We start from the raw sequence: 26,173 nt of genomic DNA, 5'->3' as shown, positions 1-26,173 counted from the left end.
TTCTCTTATTGTCTCCTGGAGCAAATGAGTGTAAGAACAATGATGGCGGCTTATGGATGGGTGGTCCACAGTAAAATGGACATTCTAGCATTATGACCCAAGTCAGTGAGCGCCCGACTCCTAAGGAGCTGCCCAGTCAAAGGCTTTGGACTCCAACAGCCTTCCCTGTTCTTATAGAAACTGGATGAGCAGCTTAAAATTAAACCATGAAAGCTCAGACATCTTCAAGCTGACCTGAAGACCTTGAAAACAAAGCTCTTTTGAGAGACAGTTAATGTTCCTAGGCTAAATGGGAACTTAAAAAAAAGAAAAGGAACCAGAACCTGGAAGTACAGAAAGTTAAAACAAACACAAAAGCAGTTGAAAACACTCTGATCCTTAACTGAACTCTGTGTGATATTGAAATCTCAGAGTAGTCTAAATTGTTTTGTTTTCAAGTGGGGAAAAACTTCTATTTTATTCCTGAGCACGAAGCACACTAATTTCATAGGAGCTGTTATTTGAATTCATTGACCATGCAAACTGGGCTTTGCAGAATTCCCCACGCGGTTCAGTACCACTGCCAAATCAAAGCATTTCTACATGGCACGATGCTTTCCAAATATCACAGTCTAATTCTCCTACTATTAAGAATACAGAAATAAAAAGGCTGCAAACTTAACATTTCTCCTTTATAATAGCAGAAAAAAAAATGATTACAGGGAACTAAAATTCTGTGTCACAGTATGAATTTAGAAAAATCTAGGAAATTTAGAATTTAGAAAAATCTAGGAAATCACTGTCCCCAAGCTTTCCCCCTTGGTTATAATCCATTATTCCACATTAGTCCTCTTCTAAACTGCTAAAATGATATATGATTTACTAAAAATGTAAACTAAAAATTGTTACTAAAAAAGATTTACTAAAATGATATAAGATTTACTAAAAACTGATAGATGACTTATCACTAATAGTTAAAACTACTGTTTTACAACTTTAAAATTTTATGGCTATCACTGAAGAATTCTCAAATTAAGAACTTCCTTTAATATTTTTTAGCAGCGAATATTTAAGGAATACTAAAATGTACAAGAGAATAATATAAGCAATACCTCAATGCACCCACCACTCAGCTTAAGACACAAAATGTTTTCAATATACTTGAAAATACTCCGTGATTCCTTTCTGCTCCTTCTTCCCCACAGGTACCCATTATACAGAATTTGGAGCTTATCATTTATCACTTCCATTCATGCATCCATGCTTTGACTAAATATGTGTGATTGTTATTAAACTTTTTATAAATGATACCATACTCTGTGCATCCTTTGGTCATTAGCTTATTTTCCTACTTTTTTCTTAGATTTGTTTATCTTGATACTTATAGCTGTTAAGTACAATAATGAATCAACTATCCTTAGGCGTATCTTAATCAAGAGTTTCTCTAGGCTATATAACCAGGAGTAGATTAGGGTAAGCCGTCAGCTTTCCTTAATAGTGCCATATTTCTTTAGGAGGAAAATTTATACCACAACCTGCAAGAGACTAGGGTTCCCACTTCTCCGACATCTTTGCCAACAAGTGAGATTGTCAGATACATAAATTTTTGTTAATCCGAATGATGTAAAATTGTACCTCATTTTAACTTGTAGGTTAAGTAGCATTTTATATGTTTCTAACATATGTTTATTGGCCATTTGTGTCTTCTCTTTTTCGAATAGCCTGATCATATCCTATGCCCATTTTCTATATTTTGTTCTCAAAGATTTTTAGGAGTTCTTTATTTACACTGAATACTAATCCTTTATTGGCCATATTCTCTGCTCCCTGTGTGTGGTTTATGTTTTTTATTTTGTTGATGTTATCTTTTATATTTATCCACTTCCAGCACACTACATTCCAAGTTTTCAACTGGTGTCACTTCCCTTCAGCCTAAAGATTTCCCTTCATTATTTTTTTTTTTTTTTCATTTTTATTGAGATTGTTCAGATACCATACAATTATCCAAAGATCCAAAGTGTACAATCACTTGCCCCTGGGTACCCTCATACAGCTGTGCATCCATCACCACACTGAATTTTTGTTCAATTTTTAGAAACTTTTCATTACTCCAGACAAGAAATAAAGTGAAAGATGAAAAAAGAAAAAAAGAAAAGGAAACTCTAAACCTCCCCTATCCCTAACCAACCCCCCTCAATTGTTGACTCCTATTATTGATATAGTACGTTTATTACTGTTTATGAAAAAATGTTGAAATACTACTAACTGTAGTATATAGTTTGTAATAGGTATATAGTTCTTCCCTATATGCCCCTCTATTATTAACTTCTAATTGTATTGTCATACATTTGTTCTGGTTCATGAAGTGATTTCTAGTATTTGTACAGTTGATCATGGACATTGCCCACCATAGGATTCAGTTTTATACATTTCCATCTTTTGACCTCCAACTTTCCTTCTGGTGACATATATGACTCTGAGCTTCCCCTTTCCACCTCATTCACACACCATTCGGCGCTGTTAGTTATTCTCACATCTTGCTACCAACACCCCTGTTCATTTCCAAACATTTAAGTTCATCCTAATTGAACATTCTGCTCATACTAAGCAAGAGCATCTACATTTCTTCCACAAGGCAGGAGGGAGAGTCAAAGAAGGTAGAGAGGCAAAAGAAAGAGGAAACAAAAAAAAAAAAATGACAGCTAGGAAGCAGCAAAAGGAAAAATAACCTTAAATCAAAGTAGAATAAAGAATCAGACAATACCACCAATGTCAAGTGTCTAACATGCCTCCCCTATCCCCCCCTCGTATCTGCATTCACCTTGGTATATCACCTTTGTTACATTAAAGGAAGCATAATACAATGATTCTATTAGTTACAGTCTCTAGTTTATGCTGATTGCATCCCTCCCCCAATGCCTCCCCATTTTTAACACCTTGCAAGGTTGACATTTGCTTGTTCTCCCTCGTAAAAGAACATATTTGTACATTTTATCACAATTGTTGAATACTCTAGATTTCACCAAGTTACACAGTCCCAGTCATTATCTTTCCTCCTTTCTTGTGGTGTCTCACATGCTCCCCATCTTTCTCTCTCAACCGTATTCATAGTTACCTTTGTTCAGTGTACTTACATTGTTGTGCTACCATCTCCCACAATTGTGTTCCAAACCCTGCACTCCTATCTTCTATCACCCTGTAGTGCTCCCTTTAGTATTTCCTGTAGGGCAGGTGTCTTGTTCACAAAGTCTCTCATTGTCTGTTTGTCAGAAAATATTTTGAGCTCTCCCTCATATTTGAAGGACAGCTTTGCTGGATACAGGATTCTTGGTTGGTGGTTTTTCTCTTTCAGTATCTTAAATATATCACACCACTTCCTTCTTGCCTCCATGGTTTCTGCTGAGAGATCCGCACATAGACTTATTAAGCTTCCTTTGTATGTAATGGATTGCTTTTCTCTTGCTGCTTTCAGGATTCTCTCTTTGTCTTTGACATTTGATAATCTGATTATTAAGTGTCTTGGCGTAGGCCTATTCATATCTCTTCTGTTTGGAGTATGCTGCGCTTCTTGGATCTGTAATTTTATGTCTTTTATAAGAGATGGGAAATTTTCATTGATTATTTCCTCTATAATTGCTTCTGCCCCCTTTCCCTTCTCTTCTCCTTCTGGGACACCAATGATACGTACATTATTGTACTTTGTTTCATCCTTGAGTTCCCGGAGACGTTGCTCATATTTTTTCATTCTTTTCTCCATCTGCTCCTTTGCATGTAGGCTTTCAGGTATTTTGTTCTCCAGTTCCTGGGTGTTTTCTTCTGCCTCTTGAGATCTGCTGTTGTATGTTTCCATTGTGTCTTTCATTTCTTGTGTTGTGCCTTTCATTTCCATAGATTCTACTAGTAGGTTTTTTGAACTTTTGATTTCTGCCATATACATGTCCAGTGCTTCCTTTACAGCCTCTATCTCTTTTGCGATATCTTCTCTAAACTTTTTGAATTGATTTAGCATTAGTTGTTTAAATTCCTGTATCTCAGTGGAAGTGTACGTTTGTTCCTTTGACTGGGCCATAACTTTTTTTTTCTTAGTGTAGGTTGTAATTTTCTGTTGTCTAGGCATGGTTTCCTTGGTTATCCAAATCAAGTTTTCCCAGACCAGAACAGTCTCAGGTCCCAGAGGGAAGAAATATTCAGTATCTGGTTTCCCTGAGGGTGTGTCTTAGAAAATTGCTCCACCCTTTGATGCCTCGGGTCACTGTGCTTTTCTGCCCAGCAGGTGACGCCTGTTAGCTTATAATTCTTGACTGGTGTGAGGAGGTGTGGCCGTGTTCCCCCAGGCTCTGGGGTCTGGTTCTGAATGGAAAGGGCCCCACCCCTTTCCTCCTAGAGAAGACAGACCCCCCAGGTGGAGTTCATTAGCATTTCAATGGTCTCGCTCTCTGCTTGTGCTGTCTCCGCCCTTCCCCGAGTCACAGCCCTGGAAACTTAAAATGACTGGGGCTTTCTCCACTGAGCCGAAAAAGAAACAGATATCCCCTTCAGACCCAGTCAAGGAGACCCTCCGGCTCTCCCAGGTCAGTTGTCACCCAAAGTCTCTGTCTGTTTTTTGGGGCTGCATACCTGTAGTGAGCAGTTCACACTCGCTACTTAAAACCCCAGTTGGAGCTCAGCTGAGCTGCGTTCACTTGCTGGGAGAGAGCTTCTCTGTGGCACCACAAGGCTCCGCAGCTCGGGCTATGGGGGAGGGGGTCTCCTGACCTGGTTCCGCAGGTTTTACTTACAGATTTTATGCTGTGTTCTGGGGCATTCCTCCCAATTCAGGTTGGTGTATGATGAATGGACGGTCTCATTTGTCCCCCCGCAGTTATTCTGGATTATTTACTAGTTGTTTCTGGTTTTTTGTAGTTGTTCCAGGGGGACTACTTAGCTTCCACTCCTCTCTACGCTGCCATCTTGCCCCATGTCCTTCATTATTTTTTGAAGTGAAGGTGTGCAGGCAACAAATTACCTCAGTTTTGTTCACCTAATTTGTCTTTATTTTATCACCATTTTTTTGAAAGATATGTTCACTGGATACAGAATTCTAGGTTGGCTGCTTTTTTCTTTCAGGACTTTAAAGATGTCATTATACTGTCTTTTGGTGTCTTTCTGATGAGAAGCCAGCACCTGCTCTTTCCCCTGTACGTAACGGATTTTCCTCCTTCAGGCTGCATTTACAACATTTTCTTTATTTTTATTTTTCAGCAATTTTACTATGTTGTGCCAAGGTATCATTTTCTTTGCATTTATCCTGCTTGGAGTTTGCTGAGCTTCCTAGACCTGTGGGTTGTTGAATTAGATCAAATTTGGATAATATCTGGTCACTAATTCTTCTAATATTTTTCCTGCTACATTGTCTCTCTCTTTTTCTTCTGTGACTCCAATTACTAGTATATTAGACCTTTTAATACTATGCATAGCTCGAGACTATTCATTTCTTTCTCATCCTTTTCTTTTCCTCTGCTTCAATTTGAATAATTTCTAATAACCTGTTTTCAAGTCTACAAGTTTATTGATCTTTTCTTATATTATGTCTTATCTTCCTTCAAGCCCATCTGAAGAAACTTTTATTTCAGACATTGTATTTTTCGATTCTAGAATTTCCATTTGGTTCTTTTATAGTTTCCATATTTCCCTACAGTTCCTCATATCTCCACCCATTACATCCATCTTTAACATACATTACATTCATCTTTAACATTACATCTGTCTTTAACATATTTATCATTGTTACTTTAATGCCCTCATCTGATAATTCCAAAATCTGTGCGGCTGTGGGCCTATTTCTATTGACTAGATTTTTTTTTCTTGATTGCAGATTACACTTTCCTATTTCTTCACTAAGCTTTTAGCACTCCCTCAGTCCTGGGATACAGATTTTATTCCTAAGGCTTGGCTCTTCTGGCACTTCAGTGGAAAGTTCAGAGTGTTTATAAAATTCCTCCAAGTTGGTGAGGTTCAAACTCCAAACTCTGTCTCCCCTGCAGTGGACAGCTGCTGAACTCTCTACTCAGCTCTTGTAACTTCCAGCTGCTGCTTCACCCCCGGAATCCCTGGGGTTTCACCCCTCACATACATATTTCATGGGTCAGCCAAAAACTAGAGGGGAATTTATACACAGATTTTGGGCCTCCTCCACTCTGGCAGCCTCTCAAACTTGGGTTCTGCCTGCCCTCTGCTTCCACGGGAAAAACCATTTAAATGAGGGTCTTTCCCAATGTAGTACCTTTCATCAAGGGGTCAAAAGCTCTGCAGGTTCTGACCATTTTTACATTTTTAGTCCCTCCTAGGTGCCTTCAAACTTTTTTTTTTTTCTTTTTTTTTTTTTTTTTTTGGTGTTTTTCTGTAGTTTAGTATTGTTATTGGCAGGAGGGTTGGTGCAACAGAAGCCGCTCTGCCATTCCCAAAAGCCAGAACCTAGACAAGCAGAAGTAAATTTTAGTGCAAATTTCCCAAGCTTTCCTTTTATGGTAAATGCTATTTTTAAGCTCTTTTTAAAGAAACGCTTTGCCATCTCAAGTTCAAAAACACAGTTTGTGTATTTTATTCCAAAAGTAATTTTTTCATATTTAGGTCTAATTTTAATTCACTTGGATTTTGTTTTTTTATGCATGGTGTGAAGCAGAGACCCAATTTTGTTTTATTTTTCTAAGCACATAAACAAATTCTACCAGTACCACTATTGAATAGTTTTTCCCCTCTGGTTCATGGGGCTCACTCTCTCATAGATCTCATCTCTCTTAAATTTCAGTCTGTTTTGGCCTCTGTCTTCTGTTCCAATGCTTTATATGTCTATATCCACACCCGTACCCCAACATCTTAACTATCCTAGCTTTATGATAAGTCTTGTTATTTGGTAGCCCAAGTACCCCACCTTGTTCTTCTCCAGAATGGCTTTGCCTATTCTTGGCCCTTTATTCTTTCAAAGAAATTTTAGAATCAGTTTCTCAAGTTACATGAAAATCTCTCCTGGGAAGAATAAACATCTTTAAAATATCGTCTTCTCATCCACAAATTTGGTATATTTTTCCATTCATCAGGTCTTCATTAATGTCTTTCTATAAACATCTATAAATTTCTCCACAAAATTAAATTTTCTTATTGTATTTTTGTTATTATATCATACATATGGTTTCAAATATCTTTTTAAAAATTTATTTTATCAGATTATCTTTTCATTCAATTTACTCCAATTTGCTGTGCCATATTAAATGAATTCCATCAAAATTATTTACCAAAGCTATAGAATATGCCATAGTTCATAGCACACAATCAAAAGGATAATAATATTTTAACGCCCTCATTTGCAAAGCATGTTTTAAATCATGAATTTATTGAGTATCTTGCCATATCAGGAATACTTACCAATAGGCTCCATGGTCTCTACTTTCAGTGTCTGTGAAATGAGAGTCCAAAAACATATCTTTGTAGATTCGGCCCACTAGGCAGTATGTATCTGAAGCAACTTGCCCTTCACTTTGCACCAGGGGAATCATAATATCAAGAGCTTTTTCTCTATCTCCAGGGAGATTTCTCCTAAGGGAAAGGAAGAAAATACCTTTGTTTCAATAAAAATTACAGAAATAATAGGCCAATCATCATCTTAAAACTTTATTTAATACATTGATGCACATTAGTGAAGTTTGGCAGGATAAATGTAGCAATCAGATTTTGTAATTCTCTGCAGACCTCTGTCCTAAGCCGATTTTTTGGTCCTCCTGCATGTCTACTGCGTCTAATGGGGTGTCCTTTGAGGTGCTCTTCTGATCTAGCGATGGATGTGAGCTCATCCACCACAGTCCTCCCAGTTCCCCTCACAGCCAAATGCAGGTTCATGTTGGTGCCATGAGCTTAGGATTCTGCTGACAGTCACATAACTCTGTGAATATACTAAAAACCACTGAATCGTATACTCTAAATCAGTGAATTGTATAGTATGTGAATCATATTTCAAAAAAGCTGTTATTAAAAAAAGTTATAATTTTTATTCTCAACTATTACTTTATATCTTTCTGTACATGAAGTTCATTTTTACCCTTTGTACTAAATAGCCTAAGTTTTGAATAACGCTCCATAGAAACATGCCTATCATTTCATTATATTCTATCTCAGGAAAGGTACAGCCCAAATATTAGATGAAGGAAAATTACAAGAGCTTCTTATGGACTTTCACTTTTCATTTTTAAATAAAACACATTCCACTTCACTTTTCAGAAATGATTTATTTGGAACCCGGTTGGAGCAGGTAATTTCCAGCAGGCTCATCTAAGTCTGTCAAGTCTAAAGAAAAAAATGGTTAATAAATGGGAAGATCAAATATGCTTTCACTACATTTATTGATAAAGTTAGCAAATTCTACACTGTGTGTAGATAAAGAAGGAAAGAAACAATCTCTGGTTGAGTAACACGCTGACATTCTTCTTAGACAGAAGAGCAGAGCCTATGATGAAGAAAGCAGAGTTCAGCATCAGCTGGAGCTGGGCTGGAGCTTCAGTTTTAGGGACATGCCCACTATGGACCCTGAAGAAAAGTTACTCAACCTTTTCTAACTTCATCTGTAAAATAAGGATGATCGAGCCTCCCCTGACACACGATAAGGGCATAATCCAGAGCACAATCCCTCCCTCTTTCTTTTCTTCATTCCCTCCAGCTGTCATGATACGTGCAGTCAACCCTCCCACCGCGGAAGAGAACAGCCGCACAACTGGCCAAGCTGTGGACGGTGCCCACTCCAGGCCTTCTGTGGGGTCTTCGGGCTGCAAGCGGCACCACGGGGCGCCATGAGTGCCACGTGACGCCGTGCGTCAGACAGAAGGCCCAGAGGCAGGCCTTGGGGAGGGCAGGGGCCGGCGGTCCTAGCACATTCAGGAGCTCACGGTCCACAGAGGTCCGATTCTCATCAGGTGCGTTCAGAGTGGTCCTGGAGAAAATATTCCCCACTTACGAATGTGTTTGTTCACCTGGACATAACTACCCTCACTCTACTTCAGTTAATTTTTGTGTGAATAACCTTTCAACATTGAGTATATTTGCTTAAAGATAACTTCATGATCACATGATCTTAAAAATTCTAAAAAATACCAATGGCAAATACAAGTCTCAACAGAGAAGAAAAAGTATTGTAAGAATTTAAATATACAAATAGTGAAGGACCAATCTGTTGACCAAAAAAAAAAAAAAAAAACAAAAGAAAACAGAAAGAACCAGAACGCACGCTTCTCATATTCTAAATAGTTTAGGCAGATAGGCCCATCTTTCCTTTTAAAGGAGATGGCTGCAGAGCTATAGTAAAAACACCTCCTATACACGGTCTGCAGGTAGAACAGTGATACGTTGGAGCATTGTGGAAGGAACGTTTTCTTCTTACCTATTCAGTGCGAAGGCATAATGAAACTTCACATGGTGATGGGAGGCCAAATCAAAGGTTGGCAGTTTCTCTAAAGTCTCTACCAGCTGCACAATAGAATCGTAGTCCTTTCAAACAAGAGCAGAATAGGAAAGAGTTAAACTATTAGGAGAAAGTGCTGACAATGTAATGCCTTTTGACAACCAGATATCTGAAGTTAGAATCCATGGAGCACTTTGATGAAACTAGAACTCAGAAGAAATTTATTTTTTCTCATAAAGGATTTGGAGTATATAGATAAAAACATTAGAAACATAGAGTTAACATATCTGATGCAAACACACACAAACACTGGCTTGACAATGCCACCCTGTCTAAATACAGAGGTTTGTTTCTCCCGTGGAGTCAGATTCCTGGCTTGCAGGGGCCTATACCAATTACTTTCTGGGAAAAAATTTCCACAATTTCCAGGACGTGGAACAACTGATAGACCTTCTGTTCAATTGAATGAACTCCTGTTACAAGTAACAAAAGTGTTGCACGTCAACATGCGACCCAGCTCCCGATGCTCTAGCCGTGGGATCCCACGAGCCCCTGCAGGTAGCCTCCGTGAATCTCTCCTGCCCACAGGAAGCTTTGCACAGACCCAGAAGGCGGGATCTGGCCAGAGAAAACCAGGAGTCACTTAACCAACGTAGAGAAGATTTTATTCTACTAACTATAAATTCTAAATGTTAAGATGTCACAACAAATGATACATAACACGTTAGCGTGTTTCATACTATATATTTTTAAAGTTACTCTGTTTATAATTAATTTTCTATAAAAATGCAATTTACATTATATAATAAAATGTTGCTACTTTGACAGTTGCATATTTCTTGCTCTGGCTAATTAGATCCAGCACTACCAATTTCAAGCAACACAATTTCAAGGAGTAGAGTGTATATCCAGAATGCTCTAAAACTTCCTGCCATTTGCCAAAATAAAGCCTCATAAAATGAAAGTGGTTGATGGGATGAATGTATGTGATGCAGTTATATGAGCAGTTTTCTTCTTTTTGTTGTTTTGGAGAAAAAAAGTAAGACCATCCATTTGAGAATTTCACAATCACTGATGATTAACTCATACAAGTTCTTTTATATCCATCATAAAATTATGGGATGGAAAGCTGGGCCAGTCGATAAAAAAAAAAAATCACATGTAGGAACATGAATTATGTATTCGCTAAAAAAGAGTTTTGACATGAACTTTCCCCTATTCCTCCAACACGCTACACAACAGAGATTTTACTTTAAGCACCTTCTTACCTGAATATCTCTGTAGGAAATTAATAGATTGATGACAATATCTGCTGTCAAGACTTCAATATTATCAACTCGCTGCCGAATCCTTGCCAATTCGGTTGCCAGTTCTTTACCGGAATACAAATTACGAGCTTTCCTGATATCATTGAGTATGGATTCCCGGAAATACTGGCTGGTGAGAAAACACACATTTCAAAGTGTTAATGCTTGCCTCTAGCTAGAAAGGATTTCAATGGAAAGCAATAATTTTACAGGGAAACCGACGATATTTGCAGCATTAGTCGCTTTCAATTCATTAAATAGAATAAACACGTCATCTATCTAGAGTTATTGGGAAGTTTGTAAGTTTGTGTCTTGTTTCAGAAAGAATCCAAGGTAGCAGTGCTTCACATCAACGAACTTTCCAAGAAACTGCAACTTAACACTTAAAATGGCCAAACTTTAGTTTACATTTTACTGTTTTGAGTAGAAATTGTTCTAAATCAATGAGATATGCCAGAGTTTTGAACATAATACAACCTTTACTTCCTTACTGAGCATAATCATTGGTTAACATAAACGATTGCTCTTAACTAAAATATAAGAGGGTCCTTGGCAAGTTTTGCGGAGTCCTTGCCCTGACCCTACAGTCCCTGGATCTTTACTCTGACAATGACCCTATACTCACTTTGCGTAGATATATATTTGTATACATTTTTGGCCCTACCATTACTATAAAGCAGTTAGCATTCACTCTTTTTGCTGCTACCAAGTTGCTTTCCTGTGAGTATAGTTGAATGAAATGTAACATGGGATGATGCAGTATTTATTTTATCTACTTAGAGGGTACTATACCTTATTTTCTGGTTCTTAACAGGGCACTGGATATCTAAGGACATCTACAAAGATGTCCAAACAAATGACATTGTTGCAATGGTCATGCTCATCACCAAATGGCTCATTACACGTTACCTGGAACTTGCTTGTGCCACCTTCAGAAGTTGAATAAAACGATCCACAAGAGGTAAGCAGATGGGTCCAAGAAGCAGCTCAAAATTGGGTTGCATCAGCTCTGTCAAGCCCTTCATGAAGCTGCTATCACAGCAGTAGACTTTGTTATGTGGCGTTATCATGTACGGGACAAATATGTAGTTCCCGGTGCACATCTGCAGACAGAGGATACGCCAGAGGGTGAGCTCACCAGAGACTCTGCACAGATGATATCCGCCTCTTACTCTAGTGGCTCCTTTTAAATAATATGTCTGCACGCGAAGGTGCGGAGCAAAACCTCATTTCTTATTTATGACCTATGAAAATGGAAATTTCCTCCAATTTCCTTAATTGCTTACCTCAAAGAATTAAGACTTACAGATGATACAAAAAAGTATGCAATGGTTTTTTCCATCAATTAAATATTTATTCAACACTGGCACTACAATATATGCTGTAAGAAAAACAAAGGAGCTTAAAACACAGTCTTTAGCCTTCAGGGAACTTCACATCTAGTCAGAGCTTAAATGTATAAAAATAATAAGCGCTACCACGCATTAAGGGCTTCCCACATGATGGGCAATACAGTAAGTGACACCAGAATTAAGCTGGTCCCCTCCGATGGCTCTGGCAGTCTATACCCTCAGTTATTAAAACCAGAGACCAAAATGCAATCCTTGACTCTTCCATTACCTTTATCTCCCATATCCAAGCAAAGTCTTGTCTATTCTACCTCCAAAATGTATCTCCTATTTGCCTATTTCCCTCCATCCCCTCTGTTGTTGGCAGTGAAGTCCATGCCACCAGCATGGCTGGCCTGATCCTTGCAGATGGGTTTTACCTGGTCTCCCTGCTTCCCCTCTGGGCCTCTGACCCATTCTCTACCCAGCCAAGTGACCTACAGCAGATCAGCTCCTTAAACCTGATCACTTGCTCTTGGGATGGAGGCAAAACACATCAACGGAGCCTCCCAGAGCCAGAATGGTCCAAACACCTCCCCTCTCTCTGAGCTCACCCAGCATAGGCCATGCTCCCCCCACCCATGGCACTCTAGGCACAGTGAGCTTCTGTCACTTCCGAAAGGGTGTGGCGAGAACCCCAGTGCAAGTAACAGCAGAGCCAGGAGGAAGAGAGGGGAAATCGGACAGGACATGCCCGACTGAGCTAATTGAACCGGTGCTCAGGGCTCAGGGAGGGGATGACATGCAAAGCGAAAGATTTTAAATCATATATTCCGGGCAATGGAGAATCGGGGGAAGATTCAGAGCAAGAAAGAAAACACAGTCAATGCTGTGCATTTGGGCAGTCTGGGCAGAGAGAAACCAGATTTGAGGAAATGAAGCAGGAAGCTACGGAGGATGTCAGGCTGGCAGCGGAAGCAAAGGAGACTCGCCCTCGACGTTTACTGGAGGGTCAGCGGGCCTGGAAGCTGACTGTGGATCCTGAGAGGGAAGGAGAAGGATGTGTCAAAGTGATGCCACGGGCTTCCCCGAGGGCCACCTGGAAAAGGAGCGGCTGTGTTAGGTGAGAGCGGGGATGCGGAAGGCAGGACCAGGTGGGTGGAGGGAGCAAAACATCCCCTTGTAGAGAGGCTGGGATTGGGGGGGAAGCAGGGCGCCTCCGTGAGGGTGTCCAGAAGAGGGTGGAAACATGTGCCTGGAATGTAGGTGAGTTTCAAGCTAAAAGTACAGATGCAGGAATTACCTGATATGGTTGAATCCAAGGAAATGGGAGATGCCTCCCCAAGAAAAACCACAGAGGAAGAAAGAATCCGAGGGCTGAGAACCAGCCCAAGGTGCATGGGAGACCCCAGTTATCACTGCTGTGGCAGCCCAGGGAGCCCAATTCACATCGGCGTCATGGAGAGCAGGACAGAACTCCTCTTGCCTTAGAGCAAACGATGAGGGCAAACTGACACCACTTGCGTGTGGCAAGGGACGGTCCTGTGTGTAACAACCCGCTGGGGAAGGCGCAAGCGCCTCCATTTTCTTGGTGAGGAAGCAGGCGAGGCTGAGGGAGGTGCCGGGGGCTCCAGCCCAGGGACGGTGACTCCAGGGGGCAGGCCCTAACCACTGGGGGCTTCCATAGCCTCCACCTCGGTCGCCTCCGCCCTATCTTCCCCACAGCCGATGGACAGGAGGGGCCTGATGCCCTTGTGCCCAGATGACACTGTTTATGAACATGTTCTCCTTTGAGGCACCTGCTGTCTATCAGCTAATGAAGCAGAAATGGAACCTGACTTCCAGGTACAGTAAGAGAAGAACCTCAAGAGGCTGAGATTTGATTTTAAATCCAGTGCATTAAATTATCCCCTTCTCTGATCTGGAGGAACAGTCAAGAAGAAGGAAAATGAACTTGTCCTGCTTCTAAAATGTTTCCTAGGTCCCACGGCATGTCCACTTCATTTCTTCCTCTTACCCAAGCCACTGTCTAAGCAGGAAAGAAAAGTACAGCTATCAAGAGGTTGCTTTCCAAAGTTTCTAGAGCTTACACTATGAGAGGGTTGTAAAAGAGCATAAGAATCAAAGACTCCATTTTAGATAAGCACCATAACTCCAAATTCAGAAGAAAATACTCTGAATCTTCCAGGTCACAAAATGAGAACAAACAGAGGAGAAGCCAATACCCGAGAACGGTGCTATTTGGGTTTTAGATTATGGTTCTCCCGCTGCGGGATAACCTTCTGTGTCCTAGAAGCCTGAATATCACATGTGCTTGGACTTTATAAGACATGAGATCCCATCCATGATGATGGAAAGCCTGGGAGCTGGGGAGCCCCACATCCGTGCGACGCTCCTTCGGGAGAGAACGACTATGTGTGTGTGCTGAGCAGTGGAAGGGTGAATGGGGAAGATGATCTTACAAGAATCTGAGAAAAGCATATTCCTGAAGCCATTTTCTCCAAAGCCCATGGGATAACCCACAGAATCCCGACTGAAAATATCCAAGGACACGAAGGGTTTCCCTAAGTTCCTGCCCTCACTGCAGGTTCTGTAATCTCTCCCCTATGTTCCTGAGGCAATAGATTTTTTTTTCCCAATTTCCCACTGCTGATGTCAGAACAAAAGGGGAAGGAGAGGCGCTGCAGGAGGTCCCGGGATGCAGTGAGGCCTGAGCTCGGGGATGGGCCCTGCAGGTGGCCGAGAAAGGTGTGAGGGCTGCTTGGGTGGGGGTGAAGGTTTTAAAAGACACCAACTGCTGAGAAAACCACTTTTGCAAAATGATGAAAACTAATGATGCGGAACATTTATTTCCCAAGTTGGCCAGCATACAACTTAGAAATGCTCTTACTGCAGACTTTCTGTTGGCAGACTGCTAGTGAGGGCAGAGTTTGAAATAACTGAAAAGAAAATCCAAAGCAAGTAAGAACAACCACTGTGCAATCAAGAACAGATACCTCCTGCACAACAAATGCCTTTTACTAATAAGGAAATAATTCTTATTAGTAAGGTAGTAATTCTTATTAGTAATCTGCTTTTAGAAAGAGAAATAGCGCTTTTCCTTAAATTGCAAAACTCTAAGTTATGGTCATAAAAAAGACTGATGCCTCTGGCCCGTGCTTGTTTTCGTGGCTATAAAAACTGACAATTCAAAATCTGGTCTGATACTACCCAATTATCTTCATTATTTCAAAAAATAATGCTGATTCAGTGTGTGTGGAAAATGAATGGAGCTTCTGGGGAGAAATGTTCTCAGCATTCCAATAGATTTATTTACATGCTCAAAATATGCAACTTTTTAGGACACCTGGGATTTTCTCAAGTCAATGGCCACCGTTATGGGATGACTTGTGTCCCCCAAATATAGGCTGAAGTTCTAACCCCCAGCCCCTTGGAATGTGAACTTATTTGGAAAGGGGGTCGTTACAGGTGGAAGTCATTAAATTAAGATGAGCTCATACTGGGGGAATTAGAGGGTGTCCTTAGAGGAGAAGATACAGAGAGACCCAGGGAGAAGGCCATGCGAGAGTGCAGGAGACAGAGAACTGGAGGGAGGTGTCTACGAGCCAGGGAGTGCCAAGGCAGCCCGGCAAGCACCAGAAGCCAGACGGAGGCTGGGAACGGATTCTCTCGTCCAGCCTTCGGGGGGCATGGCCCTGCCGACACCTTGATTTTGGACTTCCAGCCTCCAGAATTTGGGGACAATACATTTCTGTTCCAGGTGCCCCCGTCCCACTCCCCAGTGTGTGGTGCTGTGCTGTGGCAGCCCCAAGAGGCCGAGGTCCCCCCTCGTGCATTATCCTGTCCTCATCAACCTGCTCCCCAACTCGTCCGCACCATCGCCGCAAGACTGGCTCTGTCCTGTCACTCAGGTCACAGGCCCTGCCACTTCCTCTGGAACGCCTTCCCGAACCCCTGGAGTAACAGCCCCACTGGTCAGCACATTGCCCTGCATCGGTTTTCTCATTCATTTCCTTGCTGATTAGTTGGTTGGCTGGTGAGTTCACTGACTCCTCCCCGAGCCAGAGCCTGGTGCAGCAGATACAAATGCAGCCTTCCCACAACACCCAGCTCACGGCCTGGCACACCGTACAGGTTCGTCAGGATTTGTTCAATAAAATTGGTGACACTGAGCTGAAGTGTGAAGCAATCATGGCTCATTTCCTGTGCGATGCGAAGGATAAGGGTTTATAAGGGCAACATTATTTATGCTGCAATAGTCTCAGTCCTGGGGAAATCTTCAGTTCACAAAATGTTTTTGTTTCTGAGCCAAGAAAGACTGTCAATTGTCTTTTTCATCTCATCGTCTTAAATTGGATTATGTGCAGATTTTACGTAGTATATTATTTCCACTCTAATTTGCAGATATATGTTTTTTAAAGTTTTAAATATTGACTTACTTTCTAAAATGAAAAATACAACCATTGGCTTGACAAGGCTGTGTCTACTGTATAAGTTTTCTCACGCAGGCTTTTAAAACTTTATTTTTTTTATTTCTCAATTTTTAACTTTTATATTAATTCTGTGTGGAAGGCAGAAATTCTTTAATGTGGTATAGATAAAGATTGACTGTTACAGAAATGTATGTGTGTATATATATACTACAGGTATAAGGATTTTTTTTTCCAAAAAACATAACTACGTAGAAAAAAAGCAAGGTATCAGTGTCATCTCCCATTACTGTTAATAAGTCTCATCATAATGGAATATTTGGATAAAATAACCATATTTATATTGACATATCAGAAACTCTAAACAGAAATAAGAGAGAGAGGAATTAATTTGTGGCAATTAAAAAATACCAGAGATTAGTTGATAGAAAAAGAAACTTCAAAAAAATGTTTGGAAGATTTAAGTAGAATACTCACAGTATTTTTCTGACAAATGATTTCCTGAAAAACAAGAAAAAAAAAAAGTAAAGCAGCAGTTAGTACAAAATCAATCAATTCAGTAGCATTTATTGAACGATTTTAAATTCATTTAGACAAGAATTTTATTCGCAATTAGAAATTGCAGAGAGTAGAGTAAGTTCTTGCATCTGAGAAGTTTTACTTTCTAATGGAGCAGACAGGCAAACACAAAAGCGTTACCTGTGGTTTAAGGAAAACAGCACAAACTTGTAAAATCTGTACACGGAATCATCTAAAAAATCCTTTCTGCAGAATATTTATGCTGCACAACTACCTGATGGGCATGAACTGCTTGGGAAAAGGTTAAAATGAGTCTGCCTCCCCAAAACCTGCCCTCACTCTCAAGGGGGGCTCCCTGGGAGCCTGGAGGCAGCGGGGCCTCTCGCGGGGTCCGTGTGCACACAGGGGGCTAGGGCAGCTCAGCGGGCCGGGGGCATGGGGACCGAGCCCAGGACCGGGGGGCCGCTCCTGATCATGGGCATCATGCTCCCCTGCAGTGGCAGGTGCACAGTGCACCCCGATCCGAGCTAGCTGTCATCGTCATCCTTATTCTTAGAGAGCCACGAGGTGGGGGGGCAACCTAGGAAAGGTGGGAAATGGGGGCCTCCTGAGGTTGGGGAAACACAGTTTCAAAAAAAGGGACAGCCTACTAGAAAAGATGGCTGTGTGTTGTCATGGAAACAGGGGATGGAAGGCATCTGTAGCCTCCAGGGCTGAGCAGAGGAGCCAGGCCTGGGGAGGCCAGAGAGCAGCAAGGGGGGGCCCTGCCCACTGCACACCAAGGCAACAAGGGGGGCAAGGGGACCAGTGGGGCCAGCACAGGCTCTGCTTAGAGCAGGGACATAAGATTTTCTAAACATTTCAGGATAACAGACAAGTAAACAAAATACAGAGGAAGGAATTGTGCTGGCTAATTCTGACAGCCACACAAAATACTAAGTGATGCTCTTCTATAACTCACACATCTAACTGAAAAAAAAGGACATGCTGACAGGCCGGCCATCTGCAACTGGATGCACGTGCTTGCATACACAGCCTGGATTGGGTCAAAGCGAGATGGACGGGGGTGGGCATCTTTGGTTCTACAGGGAAAGGTCTTAGCATGGGGCAAGGTTGGGGGGCGGATTCTGGGAGCAGAGCAGAGAAGGTGGGAGTCAAGATGAGCCATGGAAGAAGGACCCCTAACCAAAAGCAACACTGGTGGGTGGGGACCAGGCTAGCAAACAGGAAACACAGAACCTTGTATAGGGGACAATAAAATAAATGCTCTCCCCGGCTAAAGAAGACAGGTAACCTGGGGAGGTATATAGAGAGGATGAGAAAGGGATTTGAAAAAGATCTTGAATTTAATCAGTGGGTTAAGGCATTCAGGTGGCAGCCATCAGTGTAGATGGAAGGAGGATCCGAGAGGCTGTTCAAGGGTCCTGGGGCACAGTCACAAGAACGTGGGCATCACGGACAGCCGGGGGACAGGGTGGAGGAAGGCTGAAAGTGGCTTTTCCTCCAGGTGTCCCACAGAGTGTTAATGCACATTACACACATACACACCCATGCACACACACACGCACACACTCACACACCCCCGTAGAGGTTCATGGCAAATAAAATAGGAAAATATTGGATAATCACAAAGCCAGGAAAACATACACCAAATTTCCGGAGCTTGATTTGTGTGACAATCTCCAGAGTAGCCAGCTGCACCCCTGAAAACACTGCTGTCCTTGGTGGGAATGTCCTTTTCTCTCCCCTCCAAACAGCAAGGAAATGCCCTCTCTCTTTCTTTTGCCCCAGACCATCCTGCGTGCATGCATAAGTCTCTTGCCTGCCTTCAGCGACACCCCTCCTCCAACAGGGGTAGATAACGTCCTTATTTTTGCCATCACTAATGCTGGTTCAGACTCCGTGACAGCGTGTCATATGTTAAATAGCAAACTGCCGTTCATCCAATTCCCCCATTCGAAGTCTTGAGCTCCTTGGGTGCAAGAGCCAGGGTTGGTCCACACTCAGTTCGTACTGAAGTACGAATTAGGGTAAATATGTGGGGGTCCCGGCTCTGCTCCCAGCTAGCCAAGCCTGGATCGAGTGACTGCTGGCCCTCCCAGCTCTGCATTCTGGGCTTGATTTGGGGTCCAAGGTCTATCAGAGTGGAGCTGAATCAGACAGCGTGCTTGTGTCCCTGAGGACAGATGTCCTCACATTCCCCTATCACCCCCTTCCGATGCACTGGGCACAGAAACGGAAGGGCAGGCTTCTGTGGTCAGGATGCAGGAGCTGAAATAACCCCACCACGGCTGTTCAACTGTCCAACTGCCCGGAGAACCATAATAACCCTCATACGTGACCCCCTCCTTCTCAGATAATGCACGCATTGTCACAAATTAAGAAACTGTATTAAAATCACTCCTATAACAATTGACTGAATCCTTATAGTATTGCTTGTATTTTGTAGACATTAAATAGACACAAATTGTTCTTTTGAAGGAGACAGTTTATTCATAGTTTATGATATAACCTTAAAGAAAGCATCACCTCTTTTAAAAAAAGAAGCACTATTTTGTGCATTTTAACTCTACAAATAAAGATCCATAAAGACCTCAAAAGGTATCTAACTACTATGGTAAAATAATGATATTACAATTCGTACTAAACTCATTGAAGAAAGAAAAGGTAGGGGAGGAAGAGGAATAAATTTAACACACAATTTCTATATCTCACATTGCATCATGGAAAATTCTCATTTAAAGAACTATAAAAGAGGTAAAATCAACATAAACTCAAGTCCTTATCAGTGAATGTTTCTGAAGATGCAATACCCCACTACAACTCACACTTGTCTGATCTTTGGGGATTTGGGGTCAATGCACCCTCTGGCTATACCAGAAACATAAAAAAAAAAAATGCTTTTTCTATTTCCCAGTTTCTTTTAATAACCAAAAAGGGAAGCAGAACAGAGGCAATCTAGTCTAGATCTCATTCAAAGAGCAGGCAAAGGCAGCCTGTGACAGCTATTTGGGACAATAGCTCTTTGCAGAGGTCATCTTAAGGATAAATACGTAGAGCGTCTCCAAAACCGGAAGGTTTCTGTGCCTAAAGTTTGAGTAATTACAGCCAGGGGAAGGAAGTGGGAACAGCTGGTGTGGGGCTGTCCACTCAAATCCAACCCGGGGTCGAGGCTTCCTGAAAACAGAAGAGAAAGGAGCAGGCAGAGCTCTTGGCCAGGGAAAGAGGCGCAGGCCCCTGGCTGGGGGCCTTCAGAGCCTCCCCTCTGAGCCCTCCTCCCACCCCAGTGCACCCTGAAGGGTCTTCTGTTAAAGTAGGGAAAAGATGGGTACTTCCCCTTCTCTCCAAACCCACCCCGTCCCTAAATTCAGTGCTTCCCAGCTAAACAAGAAAGTGGCTGATGGGCCACTGGGAACATTCCGGGCCTCCCGGAGCAGGTGCAACCCAGCCTCTGCCTGCTGCTAAAACAGGAGGAGCAAGCCAACACAGGTAACACAGGTGTGCACAGAACCAGCCTGTCTTTACAGGTATGAAACTAAACACATCGGTGTTTGCATGCTACACCTACCCAAAAGGTAAAGAATTAAAAACAAACATACAAACCATGCAACACTTGCTATTCTAACAAAAATTCTGAAAAACCCCATCTTTACAGGACATATAAAATCTGTGGACAGATGTAGAGGGAAATGTACCTGATGTCAAGTCAAAAGATCCAGGGCTTATTTCCTGCACTGCTTCCTATGAGCTGTGATCCCAACAGCAACATATCTCCCTGGGCTTGTTTCTCATCTCTAAAGAAAATATTTCCCACTTGTCCAATCTGGATGGTAAGTACCTAATTTATCTATTTCATTGGGTTGTTTGTAAAGACCAAATGGAGTAAGTTTATAAAAGCACTTTAAAACAATACACACTATGAGGGATTGATATTAGCAAAGCACTAACCCCCAACTAAATTCCTACATCACCCCAGCTCGAGGCATTTTGCCACCGTGCTGTTCAACAATCGTGGTAAGGACATTTCTTCTCTTGAATATGAGCAACTGTCAGTTAAAACAACCTGTGCCAAAAATCAGGTCAAATTATACCAAAAGCTGGAAAGTAGTCCTAAAGGAAAATTTCAGATCTCCTCTTCTTCCCTGTTAATTATGTTCCAGATTTAAATAAATACATCTTGGTGGGGGGGCCTCTGCTATCAGTAGATACATGTCTTTAAACTGTGCGGGGGTGCTGATGAGCGGCATTTTATACATATAGCATTTGACATGGCTTCTTAACACTAACTTCTCCTCATAAAGTGGTGCTATTACTATAATCAGCCTCCTCTTCTTTGCCACCAACTAGTCCTTACGGCGACACCTAATTGGACCATCTCATTCAACAGCAGGTATTTCTTATTTTAAAAACTGTAGTTTTGAGATGTTACCAGTATAATGATGAATTTCTGTACAGTAAATTACATTTTACCCATAAATTTCAAAAATAATTTCAAGGATGCATTCCAAAAGACCCCAAATGGAATGATGGGTTGGAGAGCCTCAAAGATCAACTTTCACCAAAAGGATCACTTATTTTATAATGAACCTAAGGAAAGAGAATTTGGCAAGGCGTTCCCCACATGGGTGGGAGTGGCAGGCTCTCAACCCCCCGTGTTGTGTGTTCGGAGGCTTTCCTTCTGGCTCCTTCAGGCAGTGAGTCTCAAGAGAAGACGTGGCTCCAACCAGCCACCTGATGGAGCCGAGACGTCCCCCTCCCTTTGACAAAGTGGTGGCAGGAGGCTGGGGGCAGGAGGGTCAAAGGTGAATCAGGGGTGCTTTATCCAGCCTAGGATAATTCCTGAGAAGATGAATGTTGCTACTAACTGACATCAAAGAAAACAGGATTCTGCTGTCACAAGCCCTTTCAACAACCTCAGGGATTCTACAACTGGGAAATCAATTCCTGCTACCTAAATTGTTAATCCTGTTTGGAAGTTCAAGACTTTTAGAGAAAATTTTCATAAAGCCAGACTTACATGTATTCCTGACCTGCTCTTCCCCAAAATCACCTTTCTTCCCCCAATTGAGATAGAATGTTTATAGCTCAGATGGAAGTTAATAATAAGTAAACTAAAGGAACTAATTTCTTAAGTAAACTAAAAGAACAACAGTTTCCTCTTTCAACAGAAAGAAGAGTCTTTCCATGAAATAATAATAAAAAGTGTATGTGACAGCAGTGTTGCACCCAGGAGGTAACCAAGGGCCATAGTTAATAACCCAACAGTTGGTTAAAAAGTAAGCTAGAGGTGGTGGATACCTGAAACTATTAAACTACAACCCAGAACCCATGAATCTCGAAGACAGTTGTATAAAAATGTAGCTTATGAGGGGTGACAGTGGGATTGGGAATGCCATAAGGACCAAACTCCACTTTGTCTAGTTTATGGATCGATGTGTAGAAAAGTAGGGGAAGCAAACAAACAGACAAAGGTACCTAGTGTTCTTTTTTACTTCAATTGCTCTTTTTCACTCTAATTATTATTCTTGTTATTTTTGTGTGTGTGCTAATGAAGGTGTCAGGGATTGATTTAGGTGATGAATGTACAACTATGTAATGGTACTGTAAACAATCGAAAGTACAATTTGTTTTGTATGACTGCGTGGTATGTGAATATATCTCAATAAAATGATGATTAAAAAAAAAAATAATAAAATAAAATAAAATAAAAAAAAAAAAAAAAAAAAAAAAATTTAAGCTAGAGACTTGCCGGAATGTTCAGAGGCAGCACTGTCAAGAGCAGGGTCAATGTTTCCAGTTCACGAATTGTTAGACTACTTAGGATCCTACTTGCAGCTGACTTGTTTTTCCCTAATATTTACTGAATGTGCACTTTGTACCAATGACTTACTCAAGTGCTATGTAGCATGCTGAAAAGAACCCAGCAAAATTCATTGTTAAACTAGAAGAATTAAAATTATCTGGAAAAATAAAAACTAATTTCATGCACATCTCAAGCTAAAACTAATTTCATCCTAGTTATTTACCTTAGTAAGGGAGGCAAAACTTTAAGAAAAGGAAGTAGTTGTCCAAGGGCAAAAAGGAACACTGTGGAATCTGAGTAGATTTGCCAAATACAGGTAAGAATTCAATTTAAGTTTGAAGTATTTGTAACAAAAATTTCCTTGACATCCTCACCAATTTGCTGTAAACTGATAAACACTCTACAAAATTGATAACATGGACACCATGGCTCTTTTCAAAAGTGTAACCCTTTGCTTCAAATGGAGATGGCTGAGTGCCAGAAAAACAGACTTCATGTCCAATTCCACACGCCTAAGCCTGAAAGCAACTGAGTCTCCCTGAACCTACAGATAAAAGATCAGGGGCCTGGTTCCAGGGGACTGCTTGCATGGGCAGCGGTAGTTAGTTACTGCTGCACATGTTTGGAAACTCTTGGAGCAATGCCTCTTTCCCACACGGAACGCTGGAATACCGTATTTGTTCCAGAAGTGGGCGGGAAAGGCCACATGTGCCAATGGCCCATATCCAGCACAGACCATAATAGCACTTCTATTTACTTTAATGTTAATTAAATAAAAGATTAGGGTCCAGAAGACCACAAAGACTATTATGGATTGAATCCTGCCTCAGCAAAAGACATGATGGAGCCCTAACCTGTGGTCCTGTGAGCGTGAACTTATTTGTAAACCGAGGCTTTGAAGATGCTATTAGTTAAGACGAGGCCAAAGTGGATCGGGGGGAGGGAGGGCTTAATCCAAGGACTGGAGTCCTTATAAACAGGGGAAATGTGGACACATTCAGCAGGAGACAGACAGGGAGACGGACAGACATAAGATGGAGGCAGAGATGGAGTGGGGGGTGAGCCAGTGCCGCCACCAGAACCCTACAAACTTCAGAGGAAGCACGGCCCTACTGGCACCTTGAATTTGGACCTCCAGCCTCCCAAACTGTGAAACAATAAATTCCTGTTATTTAATCTACTTGGTCTGTGTTATTCTGCTACAGCAGCCCTGGCAAACCAAGACAATGACTAAGACGTTAATTTGGGATACATTAGAAGACCAGGTATTGTCATCTTGTTTGACATCACCATGTGACAAAGCACATCATCTCACACCAAATAAGAGGTTCCACATGTTGTAAAATTCTCTTGGCACACATGCGTCAAGTCTCTTTTAAGATTACCAAGTTCTTAAGAAGGGAGATGTACTATTTCATATACAGACACCGACAACAAATAATGGCGTGCTGCATATATAGAGCTTTACATTTTTCAAAATTCATTTTCCAAAATAATTTTCCTCCTTTGAGCCCCAACAACCTGAATGGAAACAGTATGGGTCTCACCATTCTCACGTGGTGGCTGAAGCAGGGCTTACGCAAGGATTGAGGAAGGAACAGGAATGTCAGAGAGAGACTCAACTCAGTTCCCTTGATGGCCACTCTAGTCCTAGGTCATTCATTGTGCTGTCCAAATTTCCATCATAAATTTTATCCAAAATGTCATGACAATTTTTCCAATTTGAACTTTTCAAAATGAGAAGGAATGTGAACACTTAAACCTAGTCATCTGCTCAGAGAAGCCTAGACAAGGTGTTCTCACTCAAGTAGCTATTAAATTGTTGGGGCTTGAATCATGTCCCCCAAAAAAGACATATTCAGGTCCCAACCCCTGGTCCAGTGGGTGGGAGCCCATTTGTAAACAGGACCCTTGAAGATGTGATTAGTTAAGGTGCCCAAACTGAATGAGGGGGGGCCTTGATCCAACATGGCTGAAGTCCTTGTAAGCAAAGAAACCTGGACACGGAGAGAGAAGCCCAGGGAGCAGCCAGAAGCTAGACATCTACAGAACCAGGAAAGAAAGGAGAAGACACCGCCATGTGCATTGCCGTGGGACAGAAAAGCCAAGGACCAAGGATCGCCAGCAGCCAGCCCCAGGATGCCAGTGTTCAGAGAGAAAGTATCTCCTTGCTGACCCCTCAATTTTAGACTCCCCCTAACCTCAAAACCATGAGTCCCTAAATTCCATTGTATGGTTATTTGTCTCCGCAGCTAGGAAAATAAAACATAAGTGTACATAAAGAATCAATTGAATTAAAGTCAATAGTAGGTGTACAGAAAAATAATACTTCAGTTAAAAATCAGCAGAGAAGTCTAATTCATTTACTGGGCTTAGAGATTCACTCCCCTCATGTTCAAAATGCTAAAGACTGCTCTTTGAAGAGCTAATTCAATGATGGTGTTATAAATTTTCGTTTGTACACATAAGAGATCATGCTAGGTAGATCCCAATCTAGAAATTACTAGATACATTCAGGCAGAATAAGAGTCTCAGCCATATATACAAATGTACCATATCCAGTGAGATAGTGACGGCGTCACCGTGCAGGTAGATTGTAGTAGAAAATGGTCTATTGAGGAAAATCAAACCTGTGAAGTGACTTTTCAAGCAATGGTTAGAGAAATACAGGACTAAATTTCTTGAACAAGGAATAATCTAACATAATCATTTCATTTCAACACAAGCTGAATCAACACTAACTGATGTGCATATCAGTCTTTAGAGAAACATTTATTGTGTAATGGATAAAATGAGAATAACGCCTATTTAAGTGCAGAAAAAGAGAAAGATCGAAATGCATCCCAGGCTTTCTAACAACAACTAGCACATTTGGAAAAAGAAACTAAAACATTTTGGAATTCAAATGCCCAAAATGCATGTAAATTATCCAGATGGATACAGAGAATAAAAATCATATAGCAAACTCTGTCTTGAAAAAAAGGTTAATCATGAAATAAATCAGGTATATAAAAATATAAAAATTATCAAATACCCACATATCTGCCTCCTAGCTTGAGAAATATGATAATACGGATCCATCTGAAAGCCCCTGCCTTTCCCTCCCAGTCTATTCCACTAACATCCTGGAAGAGAGAACTATTCTGAATTTGTTCATGAGCCCCATGCCTGCTTTTGTTCTTTCATACCCCACAGATGTGAATAAAAGCACTGCCTGCATGTGATTCCATTTTGGATAGATGGTATCTTACTGTCCCCATGTGCACAGGGTCAAATAGTGTCCCCCAAAATTTCTTTCCAGACTTCTGGCCTCCAGAACCGTAAGACAGTAACTGTTGTTTTAAACCCACCCAGTTTGTGGTGCATCATTAGGGCAGCCCTAG

The 26,173-nt window shown here is 41.4% G+C and overlaps 1 protein-coding gene across 5 annotated transcripts in view; it reads right to left on the bottom strand.

Moving 5' to 3' along the window:
* MAP3K5 (mitogen-activated protein kinase kinase kinase 5) overlaps window positions 1-26,173 on the bottom strand; it is a 216,719-nt gene that overhangs the window by 118,779 nt on the left and 71,767 nt on the right. For 3 of the 5 annotated variants that reach the window (XM_037843556.1, XM_037843558.1, XM_037843561.1), the window contains exons 3-7: window positions 16,946-16,969; window positions 11,620-11,813; window positions 10,672-10,840; window positions 9,383-9,489; window positions 7,381-7,551 (exon numbers count right to left, since the gene is read on the bottom strand). In XM_037843556.1, coding sequence (XP_037699484.1) covers window positions 7,381-7,551; window positions 9,383-9,489; window positions 10,672-10,840; window positions 11,620-11,813; window positions 16,946-16,969 — 665 coding nt within the window. The remainder of the gene's footprint in view (window positions 1-7,380; window positions 7,552-9,382; window positions 9,490-10,671; window positions 10,841-11,619; window positions 11,814-16,945; window positions 16,970-26,173) is intronic. The other 2 variants (XM_037843559.1, XM_037843560.1) reach the window with 1 other exon arrangement.

This window comes from Choloepus didactylus, chromosome 7 (assembly GCF_015220235.1).
Source record: "Choloepus didactylus isolate mChoDid1 chromosome 7, mChoDid1.pri, whole genome shotgun sequence".
Classification (NCBI taxonomy): Eukaryota; Metazoa; Chordata; class Mammalia; order Pilosa; family Megalonychidae; genus Choloepus; species Choloepus didactylus.
Note: the sequence above shows the minus strand (reverse complement) of the source record. Positions and strands in the feature narration are given on the sequence as shown.